A 13,674-nucleotide genomic window follows, 5' to 3' on the forward strand; every position below is an offset into this window, starting at 1 on the left:
GTAATGCTCTAGGCCTTCATATTCACTCACTGCTCTCTCAGACTCACCAAGGGCAATTTGCAGTCCTGCAAGCTCCCTCCATCCATGGCAGGTGCTCTATAGAGGTAAACCATTTAAACCTTTGATATTGTATTTTTGCCATATCTTTTCTATGTACAAATACCATTGTGCTACAACTGCCTGTAGTATTTGGTACATGCTGTAGAGGTTGCAGCCTAAGAGCAATAGGCCATACTATGTAGTTTGGGTGTGTAGTAAGCTATGCCATCTAGGTTTATGTAAATTCACTCTGTGATATTCCTACAGCAAAATCACCTACCTACACATTTCTCAGAATGTATCTCTGTCATTAAACGACACATGACTATATACGCCAACAAGGGAAAATTCTTATGAGGTCCCAATTGAAAAGCATTTATTATGAATCATTCAACATAAAGTTCCAGGGGAGTTGCATGTTGTTATTTCACATTCAATCTGTGGCTTCTTGAGACTGCAAATTCCTATTTTATATTAGGTCACGTGCCAGGCTGTGCTGTTTTGGCTAATGGTCTTGACTGCAAATGGCCCCTAGCCTATCAAATCCTATTGTCTGACATCATTAAGATATGTTTTTCAATGGCATGAGTAGTGTCAAACACAGAGACTTCCACAGTTGTCTCTTTCTAACATATTTATTTTATAGCCCCATTTTCCCCTTTCGAGCCTTTAAGGAACTGCCACATTGCAGGTGTACATGTCACTACAGAATGTTCACATAAAGCAAGTAAAAGATTTGGAACTGCATATAAAAGAATGGTATGCCTGTGCATATTTAAGTTGTGCTTTGAAAAAAAAAAAAGAGATGCAATTCCAAGATAATACACAAATGGCCAAGAAGCATATAAAATGGTAATCAACATCACTAATCACTGAAAAAATGCAAATCAAAACCACAATGAGCTATCACCTGGCCCCCATTAGGATGACCACTATCAAGAAAAAGAGGATGTGAATATATCGACACTTGTGCATTGCTGGTAGGATTGCAAAATGATGCAACCACTCTGGAAAACAGTACACAAGTTCCTAAAAACATTAAAAATAGAACTACTGTATCATCCAACAATCTCACTTCTGGGTATGTATTCACAAAAGCATTATTCATAACAGCCCTAAGGTGAAACCAACACAAATGTCCATCAACAAGCAAAATGCGGTATATACATACAATTAAATACTACTCAGCCTTAAAAAGGAAGGGAATTCTGTCACACGCTATAACATGAATAAACCTTGAGGACATTATGGTAAATAAAATAAGCCAGTCTCAAAAAGACAAATACTACATGATTCTATTTATGTGAGGTATTAATATGTGATGCCAAATTCACAGAAACAGAAAGTAAAATGGTAGTTTCCAGGGGCTGGAGGAGTTGGAAAGGAAGTTATTATTTAATGAGTTAGTTTTAGATTTGCAAGATGAAAAATTCTGGCAGTCTGTTTTACAATATGAATATACATAACACTACTGAACTGTATACTTACACTACTGAACTGTATACTTAAAAACGGTTAAGATAGTATTTTTTTTTCTCCCTGTGGAGACCATATCAAAGCTTATAAGATGGTAATTTTTGTGTGTTTTTACCACACACACAAAATAAATGTCATTACTTTTAGTTTCACTTGATATACTGTAGTAAAAGCAATCCGGTCTTTGAGTCATTTTCTTATGGGTTTTAAATACCATGCTAAAAGTCTATAAGCTCTTCAAAATATTTTCAGTTGTTCCATTTATCAAATGTGTCATGTGCTCAGTGCTATATAGAATATATGTCATGTAGAGCCGGGCGCGGTGGCTCAAGCCTGTAATCCCAGCACTTTGGGAGGCCGAGGCGGGTGGATCACGAGGTCAAGAGATCGAGACCATCCTGCTCAACATGGTGAAACCCCGTCTCTACTAAAAATACAAAAAATTAGCTGGACATGGTGGTGTGTGCCTGTAATCCCAGCTACTCAGGAGGCTGAGGCAGGAGAATTGCCTTAACCCAGGAGGCGGAGGCTGCGGTGAGCCGAGATCGCGCCATTGCACTCCAGCCTGGGTAACAAGAGTGAAACTCCGTCTCAAAAAAAAAAAAAAAAAAAAAGAATATATGTCATGTATTATCTGGCATTGCAGCACAATTATTTTCTAACTCACTGCAAACTATGTTTACAACTAGAGAAAATAAACTATTCCATTAAGGACAACTTACAGACACTACATGCCAATGTAGTGTTTTCCTGAGTAGCCTGCCTAACTTCTGAAATAAGCTAAACGAAGGCAAGCAACTCAGATTTGAAGATTTTAAGCCAAATTAAAATAAAGACAAAATTACAAACAAGTAACTAGCCCCACATAGAATCTCTCACTATTAACACAAATCACCTTATAATTTTATACTTACATTTCTTTCTCCCCAAGTAAAAGTAAGTCTCTAAAGCACTGGTTCTTAAAACTCTTTTGATTTACAGCTATGTGGCATATGTACATGCATTCTTCTGGAGAGTTTCAAATAATTTGATTCCTAAGAGTCTGTGACCCAAAGAGAACACTAAAAACCATAACTCTAGATACTCACATTTAGTTTGTAAAACACATCTAAGTGTAAACAGAATTGTAGCTTCAAGAGAATTCAATTATTAAAGGAAAGGTATGAATGTCCTAACACCGAGTATATTTTGAAGGAAGAGGATATTGTTCCACTGCTGATGCTAGAGAGCTTCCATGGGCCCAGGTCAACCCCTGACCTAGCACACAGCAGAAAGTCACAGATATCTTGTTGTTCTCGGTGCCCAGCATATCAAGCCTGACATGTAGCAGGTTTTTTTTTTTTTTTTTTGAGACAGAGTCTTGTTCTGTTGCCCAGGCTGGCGGCAGTGGTACCATCTTGGCTAACTCCAGCCTCTACCTCCCAGGTTCAGGCAATTCTCCGGCCTCAGCCTCCGGAGTAGCTGCGATTACCAGCATCTGCCACCATGCTCAGCTAATTTTTGTATTTTTATTAGAGACGAGGTTTCACCATATTGGCCAGGCTAGTCTCAAACTCCTGACCAAGTGATCTGCCTGCCTCGGCCTCCCAAAGTGTTAGGATTTCAGGCGTGAGCCACTGCACCCAGTCTGTAGTAGGCTCTTAATAGATGTTTGCTGAATAAAGCTGAATGGTGCCCTGACTGGAGATGAACTCTATTAAACTAAAGATGCAGCCCATAGTAAAATGTCACACTAGGCCATATCCAGGACACATACAAGTTACATATATTATGTCCTGAGGCAGATATTTCTGGAAAGTATACCATTCATTACATTGAGCTGGATAAATGGAAAGAGGCCAAATTTCACAGGATTTACTTATATTTTCTTTATTTAAAAATGCTTGCTTTGGGGAAGGAATAAATTACAGATTATAGTAAAGCCCTGACAACCACTGTAATAGAAATAATTTTCTTTTATATTTCAGTGAATTACATCAATAGTCTTCAAAACTGAGCATTTAATGTCTTAAGAATAGCAGTTGAGGAAGTAATCGATAGTTAATCACTTTAGTGTATTTTTTTGCAAAATGTTAAGAAGCACCATTCTCACCTCCTGTTCTACAGCCTTCAGAGGTTCGGGACTATTGCTGACCTAGGAAAAAGGAAGATTATAAAAGAGAAAAAAATCATGTGTTTACTAGGTTCTAACATAGCTGTATCTTTGGCTTGCACTATCTCCCAGGATATAAGATTCAACTATTATCTACTGTGTTTAAAATGAATGTTTGCAGCCTTTGTTTTGTTTTGACTTAAGCAGACCTTAAGACCGTAGTTTAAGTAATATCATGGTTCAGACGCCACCACTTGGATCAGTGTCTATTATTTATCGACATGCAGCTCATTATTTAACATTTTTTTCTGCTTACATCACTTTATGAAATCTTCCTGAGATTTATTCCCAACCCTTCAACTATTTAACATACTAATATTCTAGTGCAGCATACTTAGAAATGTTTATCACACCTCCTTTCTCTTCTATCATTACTGAATCAGTTAGATAACACTAATGATCGAAGGATCATTAAAATCTAAATACTTCTTTTTTTTTTTTTTTTTTTTGAGACAGGGTCTCACTCCTATCACCCAGGCTGGAGTCAAGTGACGCAATCATGACTCATTGCAGCCTCAACTTTGCAAGGGTTGGGTGATTCTTCCACCTCAGCCTCCCAAGTAACTAGGATTACAGGTATACCCCACCATGCCTGGATACATTTTTATGTTTTTAGTAGAGACTTGGTCTTCCCATGTTGCCCAGGCCAGTCTCAAACTCCTGGGCTCAAGCAATTCACCCTCCCTGGCCTCCCAAAGTGCTGAGACTACAGGCGTGAGCCACGTGCACAGTCCCAAATTCTTTTTCATAAAAATCTATTTATTCATATTCTCTATTTCTATCTATACACTTTTCCTCTATGAAACAGATGTGTATCTCTTAAATACAAAGCAACAGTTTTAAATATTCTTGGTCTGGAAATTCATTAAAGTCTTTTTGAAAGGCTACTAGCTCTCAGTTATGCCCTTAAAAATACACAGATTAGCAAGGCATGATTCACTTGTAGGAACCACACTGCCTCTTCTTTAATAGATGTGGTTTTTTACCCTTAGCTTTACTGAGGTATAACTGACAAATACATATATAGTTAAGGGGATTTTTTAATACACACTGTGAAAGAATCACCACAGTCAAGCCAATAAACTTATCTAGTGCCTCACACATTTTTGGTGATAAAAGCACTTAATGTTTATTTATATGATATTTGATTCTGGATAATCATCATCTTTAATCATTCTCTTCATCTAAAACTCGGTAAAAACTTGGATAGCACTCTCTATATAAAAGTAGAAAGATTGTCAAGACATGTTACTAAATGAAAAAAAAAAAAAAGCAAGCAGCAGGGAAATACTTATAAACCCACGTATCTTAAAAAAGCAGTATCTATGTGCACCTGTAAAGAAAAGGACCAAGGACACATCAACTATTTACAAAGATGGGGCGGGGAGGGGGGAGAGAATGAAATTTAGGGTTGAAGAAACTTCCCATATCTACTCTATATTCTTCAGTATTACTAAAAATTGTGAAACTGAAGTAATATAATTTTTTTAGACACAGGATCTTGCTGTATTCCCCAGGGTGGTGTGTCATGGCTATTCACAGGCATCATTATAGTGCACTGCAACCTGGAACTCCTGGCTTCAATCAGTCTTCTCACCTCACCCTCCCGAGTAGTTAAATAACTTTTTAAAAGACATTACAGGCCGGGTGCGATGGCTCACGCCTGTAATCCCAGCACTTTGGCAGGCCCAGGTGGGCGGATCACCTGAGGTTGGGAGTTCAAGACCAGCCTAACCAACATGGAGAAACCCCGTCTCTACTAAAAATACTAAATTAGCTGGGCGTGGTGGCAGGCAACTGTAATCCCAGCTACTTGGGAGGCTGAGGCAGTAGAATCACTTGAACCTGGAAGACAGAGGTTGCAGTGAGCCAAGACTGCACCAATGCACTCCAGCCTGAGCAACAAGAGTGAAACTCCATCTCAAAAAAAAAAAAAGGAAATTATAGCCTGGGTGCGGTGGCTCACACCTGTAATCCCAGCACTTTGGGGAGGCCAAGGCGGGCGGATCACGAGGTCAAGAGATCGAGACCATCCTGGCTAACATGGTGAAACCCCATTTCAACTAAAAAATACAAAAAGTAGCTGCGCGTGGTGGCGCATGCCTGTAATCCCAGCTACTCGGGAGGCTGACGCAGGAGAATTGCTTGAACCCGGGAGGCAGAGGCTGCAGTGAGCTGAGATTGCATCACTGCACTCCAGCCTGGTGACAAGAGTGAGACTCCATCTCAACCAAAAAAAAAGAAAAGAAAAAGGTAATTTTTCAGTAGAAAATATTTTAAACAACTTCTCATATTCTAAAAGTTTGTTTAAACAGTAAACATAGGTATTAAAAAATACCTATGTACCAATTACCTCAAATGAAGTCACATTTAAACTTTAAACACCATCATTTATCTTGAAAGTGCTGCTTATTTACATTTTTACCAGTTTCTATTCTCAACATACATACGCATGTTGGTCAACATACAACACAATAAAATCTTTACCCTTTATTCCTTCCAAACCTTAACAGTCATCTATGAGTGGTTCTTAAAAGTTACCAAATAAAGATCTATGTGAGGGAAAAAGCTTATAAGCAAAAACTGAGTTTTAGAACAAGTTTCTTATCCACTGTCATAAACGCAAGCAAAAACAATGAAATATAACAATGATCTTTAAAAAAAAAACAACTCTTATTTTACCCTAGTACATACACAAAATTCCATAAAGGAGGTATAAACTAATGGAAAAACCCAAACCAGAAATAAACAAACAAAGTGTCTAGATCATAGTTCCTAAATACCCTTCTCCCAAAAAATGTGCCAGAGCTCCTTTGAGAAGTAGTCAAATTTTTAGGAGTAGGGCAGGGGAAATACAACAGCTCGGAGCATTTTATGGTGCCAATAAGGAAGAAAGCACTCGAAAAGATGGGGTAAGTCAAAAGAACACAGGAGCCAACCTAAAAGAGCTCTCAATGTCCAAAGCTGAACAATTTGAGAAACCAAAGAAATGATAGGTTTGTATAGGCCACAGAATAAAATATATATCCCTTGAATTCAAACTGGAATGGCGGAAAGGTGGGGAGACACAACTCTCCCTGATAGAAGAATTTCAATTAATAAATTTAGAATAAAGAAAACAGAAAATAACCATTAGCAATATTTTACTAATAATTGTTGTAGGAAAAATTCACTGATGAACGCTAAAATCAGTGAATGAAAGTTTGAGCAGAAACAGGGTATCTCCATAGTCTCAAAGTATATCCACACCAAGATATTAGATTCTGTTGTATTCTTGCTGAAAATACATAACCTCAATCTAATAATGAGAAATCAGAGAAACCCAAATGGAGAGACATTCTACAAAATAACCAGTACTCTTCAAAAGTCTCAAGGTCAGGAAAGACAAGACAAGACAAGACTGAGGAATTGCCACACACTGGGAAGATTGGAGCAATGTGAAAGCCAGATGTGGTGGCTCATGCCTATAACCCCTGCACTTTGACATGCGGGGAGACAAGGAGACCACTTGAGGCCAGGAGTTTGAGAACAACCTGGGCAACACAGTGAGACCCTGTCTGCAATAACATTTTTTTTTTTTTTTGAGATAGAGTTTTGCTCTTGTTGCCCAGACTGGAGTGCAATGGTGCAATCTTAGCTCACCACAACCTCTGTCTCCCAGGTTCAAGCAATTCTCCCACCTCAGCTTGCTGAGTAGCTGGGATTACAGGCACCCACCACCATGCCCAGCTAATTTTTGTATTTTTAGTACAGACACGGTTTCGCCATGTTGGCCAGACTGGTCTCGAACTCCTGACCTCTTGATCAATCTGCCTTGGCTTCCCAAAGTGCTGGAATTACAGGTGTGAGCCACCACGCCTGGCCAATAAAATTTTTTTTGAAAAAAAGCAATGTGGGATCCTGGGCTGGATTCTGGAAGGGAAAAAGGGTATTCGTGGAAAAACTGGTAAAACTCAAATACAGATTTACCTAACAGTATTGTACCAATGTTAATTTCATAGCTTTGATGACTGTATTATGTTTAGTTAACTTCAGGGGATGCTGGGTGAAGGGTATATGGAACTCTGTACTAGTTTTGCAACTTTTCTGTAAGTCTAAGATTACTTCAAAAAAGTTTTTTAAAACATAACTAACTTTTTAAATTACACATGCATTTTATAATAGAAATTTTAAATAACAATAGATACAATTCAACTACTATAAATATTAAAGCTTGTAGAAACTAAAGGAATAGGAACAATTTCAGAACTTAACCACAAATGGAGGAGGATGGAAAATTCTCTCAACAAAAATGCTGGCTCTGTTTAGACATTTCCTGTTCTGCATGCTAAGCACATCCCTTGAAGAATGCAGCACACATTGACTGGCTTTACATACCAAAGTCTGCTAACAAGAGCTTCTCACAGCAGTTTAAAGTATCACAAGTCATGTGACTTTATGAGAACTCTAAAATTTTCACAAGTAGGTGTCTATCCAATTGGTTTCGTTAAAATTGCTTTTTGTCAGATCTAAATGTCACATTCTACTAATAATCAACAACCAAGGATGCTCTTCAAAGAAAAAAAAATACTTTTCTAAGGTACATATGTATACGCATGCAGATGTGTGTGTGCATGCCCTATGCCAGCCATATAATTTTCATGCTGCTTTCTAGGCCTTAGTTGGTTATTTACCACAGCATTATTTGTAACAGCAAAAGACTAGGAAAAATGAAGCTGTCCCAGCAATGAAGGAGATCTGAATTGCAGTTGAGATATGCGATCTCTTCCCCCTGCCTTTCTTCTAGGATTCAGATATACCAATTATCTTTCTTCATTCCCTTTTCTTTAATTTTTCTCTCTACTGAACCCTTCTTGTAAGCATACAAACAACCCAGTTTCTCCCGTTCTACTTTTCCTTTCACTCTGCCAATTTCCACCTCGAGTTATTTTTTTTCTTTCCTCACACCACAATCACCATTTTGAGTAGTCTATATATGTTATTTCCTCTTTTTATGATTTAGTTACACCTGTTACTGGCCCTACAACTTAAACTGCTCAAATCTACACCTATACATTTACAAATTCAGTCCTCATTCTACTTGACTTCTTCATACCAGCTGATCCTGCTGACATCTTCTTCCATTCTAAAACTCCCTTGTCCCTTGACTTCCAGGGCTCACGTCTCTTATGGTCTCTCTGCCACTACAGCCCTCCACTAACGTCCTTCTTTTCCCATGTCCACTCCAGCCCTGTCTTCCCCTACCACACACAGATGCTGCCTTCCTCTCCTGCTCAGGCTGACACCTATGCCTGGCACCTCTCCTTGGGGAGGCCCTCATCATCCTGTTTAGGATCTTGTGCCCCCAAGCCTGACTGCCATCCTGCAGGGATGTCCTTAATGCTGCTGGGGCCCTGACTCTGTACACCAGGCTACCCCACATGGATTACCCTCCTAACCTTGCTTGGGTTATGACAACAATCCCACCCCTGCTCCTAACCACCATGGAATGCCTTATCTTCCTCTGTCCTGCCTGATGGCTTCAGAATCTAATTGTGTGGAAAGGAAAGAAGAAGGGAAGATGAAGCAATACTATAGCATCTTAATAAAGCTTTATAGTAAATCTTAATATCTGGTAGGTCAAGTTCTTGTACTTAGCGTTCTTCAGGATTGTCTTGGTTATATTTGGCCTTTTGCTCTCTCCAATTCCTTCTTTATTTACAGCTTCTTCGTGAATTCAGTAAGATTAACTGTCTCACCTTAACATTTTGTCCATTCTCAGCTTTAGCCTATTATTATTATTATTTTTCTTGGGACAAGAACTTACTCTGTCACCTAGGCTGGAGTGCAATGGCATGATCATGGCTCACAATAGCCTCAGCCTCCCAGGCTCAAGTGATCCTCCTGCCTGTGCCTACTGTGTAGCTGGGACTAAAGGCGCACACCACCATGCACATCTAATTTTTAAATAGTTCGTAGAGATGAAGTCACTTGACACTGAAGGAAAAAAATTTTTTTAATATATGAAAAACAGGCCGGGTGCAGTGGCTCATGCCTGTAATCCCAGCATTTTGGGAGGCTGAGGCGGGCAGATCACTTGAGTTTAGGAGTTCAAGACCAGCCTGGCCAACATGGCAAAACCCCATCTCTACTAAAAATATAAAAATTAGCCAGGCATGACGGTGCACATCTATAATCCCAGCTACTTGGGAGGCTGAGGCAGTAGAATCTCTTGAACCCAGGTGGCGGAGGTTGCAGTGAGCCGAGAGTGCACAACTGCACTGCAGCATGGGCAACAAAGCTAAACTTCATCTCAAAAATAAAATAAAAATAAAAATATATATAAATAATGAATATATAGAGAGATAATAAAACTTTTTTTAAAAAAAAGGAAAAGAGACGGAGTCCCACTAAGTTGCCTAGGCCGGTTTTGAACTCCTGGACTCAGGCGATCTTCCTGCCTTGCCCTCCCAAAGTACTCAGGCTATAGGCATGAGCCACCACATCCAGCCTGTAGCACTTTTATAATACACTTTTTATCGGAACAGCTTTAATCATTTAATATATGGAGTTTCTTTTTATCAATTTCACTAGATGTTCCCGAGTAAAAAATTCCTGTTAACGAAACAATACAAAACTCCCCTGCTTTCTGTCTTCAACTGATCTCTAAACTCGATTTGAAGACAATCAATAGGGTGTTAAGTCCTTTGGGTGTTAGTGAGACTACATGTAAATTGTGATATTTGGACTGGCCTTGAATGATAGTATTTCTACTGGTGGAAATCTAGGCAAGGTAAAGCATATATATATGGGGAAACTATAAAGAAAAGCAATTAGGTGCAGAGGTCTAGAGTCCAGGGAAGAGATATGGGTTGGAGATTCAAATTTGTGAACACTGATGCATAGATGGCATTTAAAGACATGGAATTTGATCTACCCAGATTAAGAGAAGGGCTAAGGTTTAAGCCCTGGGGTACCCCAACATTTAGAGATCCAAAAGCAGAAGAGAAACCAGCAAAAGAGAAGGAATGGTGAAGAAAACCAGTGTGTGTTTGCCAGGGGGAATCCTGGAAGCAAACTGAAGGAAGTATTTCAAGAAGCTGAACATATTCAAATATATAAATGCTGCTAAAAGGTAAGATGAGGACTGAGAATTTTCCATTAGATTTGGAAAGATGGATTCTTTCAGCACCTTTGACAGAAGGCATGTTGGTGTAGCAGGTAGGACTGAAAGTCTGAGTGGAATGAAGAGAAAATTGCCATTTAAACATGCTGAAGTGTTTTCCCATGTCAGGGCCTTCACATTTGCCATCTCATCTTCAACATGTACTCCTCCAGACCTTTCCATGCACCTGCATGTCCCCATGTCAGGATGCAAGCCATCTTCCAGAGGCTTTCTCTCACACCCTAAAATAAGTACCCCTTCCTAGTAATTATTCTTTAGCTTACCTTGCTTTAACAATACTTAAAGTTCTATTTTTTCATGTATTTGTTTACATATTTGTTGATCTCTATGAGATTGTGATAAATCAAGAATATGTACAAACATTTCTTTTTAAGATCTTGAACATTTTTCCAGGTGCCTCATTCCTAGAAAATCCATTGGATTATCTACAACCTCACTCACCACAGGTCTCCCACAATGAGAAACTGGTAATACACCAACAAAGAAGGGCCATAACTTTACAATCACTGGCAAATCCCCTTATCTGCCGTTCTTCTGCCACAAAGTTTCTGTCATTCTCTGTCCTGTGGTTTTCTCACAGGATATTTTCACCTTAACCTTACTTCACAGAAAGATTGTGGTACTAAAACTAATGTTAATTATAATTTACACCTCCATTTTTTCATAATGAAGTCAAAGCATGCCCTAAAAGATGGCTAGGTCGGCCAGGCTCGGTGGCTCACGCCTGTAATCCCAGCACTTTGGGAGGCCTAGGCGGGCAGACAACGAGGTCAGGAGTTCAAGACCAGCCTGACCAATATGGTGAAACTCTGTCTCTACTAAAAATACAAAAATTAGCAGGGCATAATGGTGGGCACCTGTAATCCCAGCTACTAGGGAGGCTGAGACAGGAGAATCGCTTGAACCCAGGAGACGGTGGTTGCAGTGAGCCGAGATCGCACCACTGCACTCCAGCCTTGGCGAAGAGCGAGACTCCATCTCAAAAAAAATAAAAATAAAAAAAATAAGATGGCTAGGTCATCCCCAATCTCAGGGGAAATGATATTTTAAATTAGAATATAGTCCAATTCCCATTATACATGGAAATCAAGATGATAGGGCATGTGACATGCCTGTGGCATAGCCCACAAGTGAATCCTAGATCTCTGACTTCCAGCCCTGGTAAAGTAGAAAGTTACCTAGTGAACGACAAGGGTTTAGGTGAGTAATAAAATACTGTACATCATAACTAGTAACATACTTTACAAACTAGACTTTTGTCATTTTGTAAGTACTACCCCATTCCTGGAAATCCTTATCCATTGAGTCTTTATCTTCATTTAGTGCCTACAGGTCCAAATCAAGTAGAAACAGATAGCGTTTTAGTTTTAAAAACTCTCTGGAGTACTTCCCTTAGTATTTCTAGGGAGGACACAAGAAATTCCTTAAGTCTATAGAAATAATTTGTTAATTGGTTTATAACTTGTCACTAAAGTTATGGCACAGCACATCAGTGGATTAAAAAATGAAGAGAATTATAGTAATCTCTTAAGGTGCACTTTTGAGTAGTAATTAAAATATAGTTGCCATGGTACTAAAAGTATCCCTCCTACTTAATTTTGTTTTGGGAAAGCAGACATGGCAAGTAGGCGACTGAGACATGAGTGTTTTGGAAAATCTATTAAACCTACTGGCAGGCTAAAAGAGCCACTGTGGTACAGGAGTAAAAGAAAGAATTACAGCTGGGTGTGATGGCTCACACCTGTAATCCCAGCACTTTGGGAGGCTGAGGCGAGTGGATCACCTTAGGTCAGGTGTTCAAGACCAGCCTGGCCAACATGGTGAAATCTCATCTCTATTAAAAATACAAAAATTAGCCAGGCATGGCAGTGGTGCCTGTAATCCCAGCTACTCAGGAGGCTGAGGCAGGAGAATTGTTTGAACCGGGAGGAGGAGGTTGCAGTAAGCCAAGATCATGCCATGCACTCCAGCCTGAGTGACAGAGCAAGACTCCATTTCAAAAAAAAAAAAAAAGAGAGAGAAAGAGAGAGAGAGAGAGATATGCCCAGTAACATCACTGTGGGCTAATACTAAGCAGTATTAGCTTCTAACAAATTGATCAAGAAGGGGAAAATGTAAGGTAACCCTTACTGTTAAAAATACTTTTCAGTGGGAGAAAAGCTATCAAATATTTATCAACTGCTTACTGTTTTGAGCACATTTCAAAAGTCAATAGAATAATTCTAAATGCCTCTACCACTTATATTGTCCCCAAAGATTCTTTCTAACATCTAAAACAAATCATTCATTCAACAAAACATGTTCTGAGTACCTACAATATGCTAGGTACTTTTCCTAGTGCTGGGGATATAGCAGCAAATAAACCTCATGGAATTTATGCTCTTAGTGAAGAGTCTAGAGGCAAATAAATACTGTAAATGACAGTATTTTAGAATCATTGTTAAGAACTATCTTTACATACTTAGACCATGATAAGCATTATGAGGAAAAATAAAGCAGGAAAAGGAAATAAGATACATGTAATTCATTTCTATTTATTGTAGGTGTTGTCTCATAAGAGTAGATTTACCGTAGCAGATAAGGTAACAAAGGATGTTTTATAATCAATATCTTTATGAATACTTCATTTTAAAAGATATAGACTATAACTTCAAATATTCTTAAAAGTTAGTTATTAGTTCATATCCACTCTTAGTGTACATTATTGTTTACATTTATCACATATTTGATTAAAGTTCTCAGTCAAGAACATAATCTATAATTAATTTACACCAAGCCTTTTTAGATAAACATAATTCATTTTTGCAGATTGCTTTATGACGTGGTTTTAAGGAAGGAACAG

The 13,674-nt window shown here is 38.8% G+C and overlaps 1 protein-coding gene across 16 annotated transcripts in view; it reads right to left on the reverse strand.

The window, feature by feature from the left end:
- The window catches only part of SPAG9 (sperm associated antigen 9), a 145,725-nt gene that overhangs the window by 61,330 nt on the left and 70,721 nt on the right, over positions 1 to 13,674 (reverse strand). For 7 of the 16 annotated variants that reach the window (XM_032280054.1, XM_032280053.1, XM_032280052.1 and 4 more), the window contains exon 6: positions 3,608 to 3,649. The exons of the other annotated variants lie outside the window; for them this stretch is intronic. In XM_032280054.1, coding sequence (XP_032135945.1) covers positions 3,608 to 3,649 — 42 coding nt within the window. The remainder of the gene's footprint in view (positions 1 to 3,607; positions 3,650 to 13,674) is intronic. 16 annotated transcript variants of the gene reach the window in all.

This window comes from Sapajus apella, unplaced genomic scaffold (assembly GCF_009761245.1).
Source record: "Sapajus apella isolate SASKATOON/1434 unplaced genomic scaffold, GSC_monkey_1.0 scaffold12, whole genome shotgun sequence".
NCBI classification, from domain to species: domain Eukaryota; kingdom Metazoa; phylum Chordata; class Mammalia; order Primates; family Cebidae; genus Sapajus; species Sapajus apella.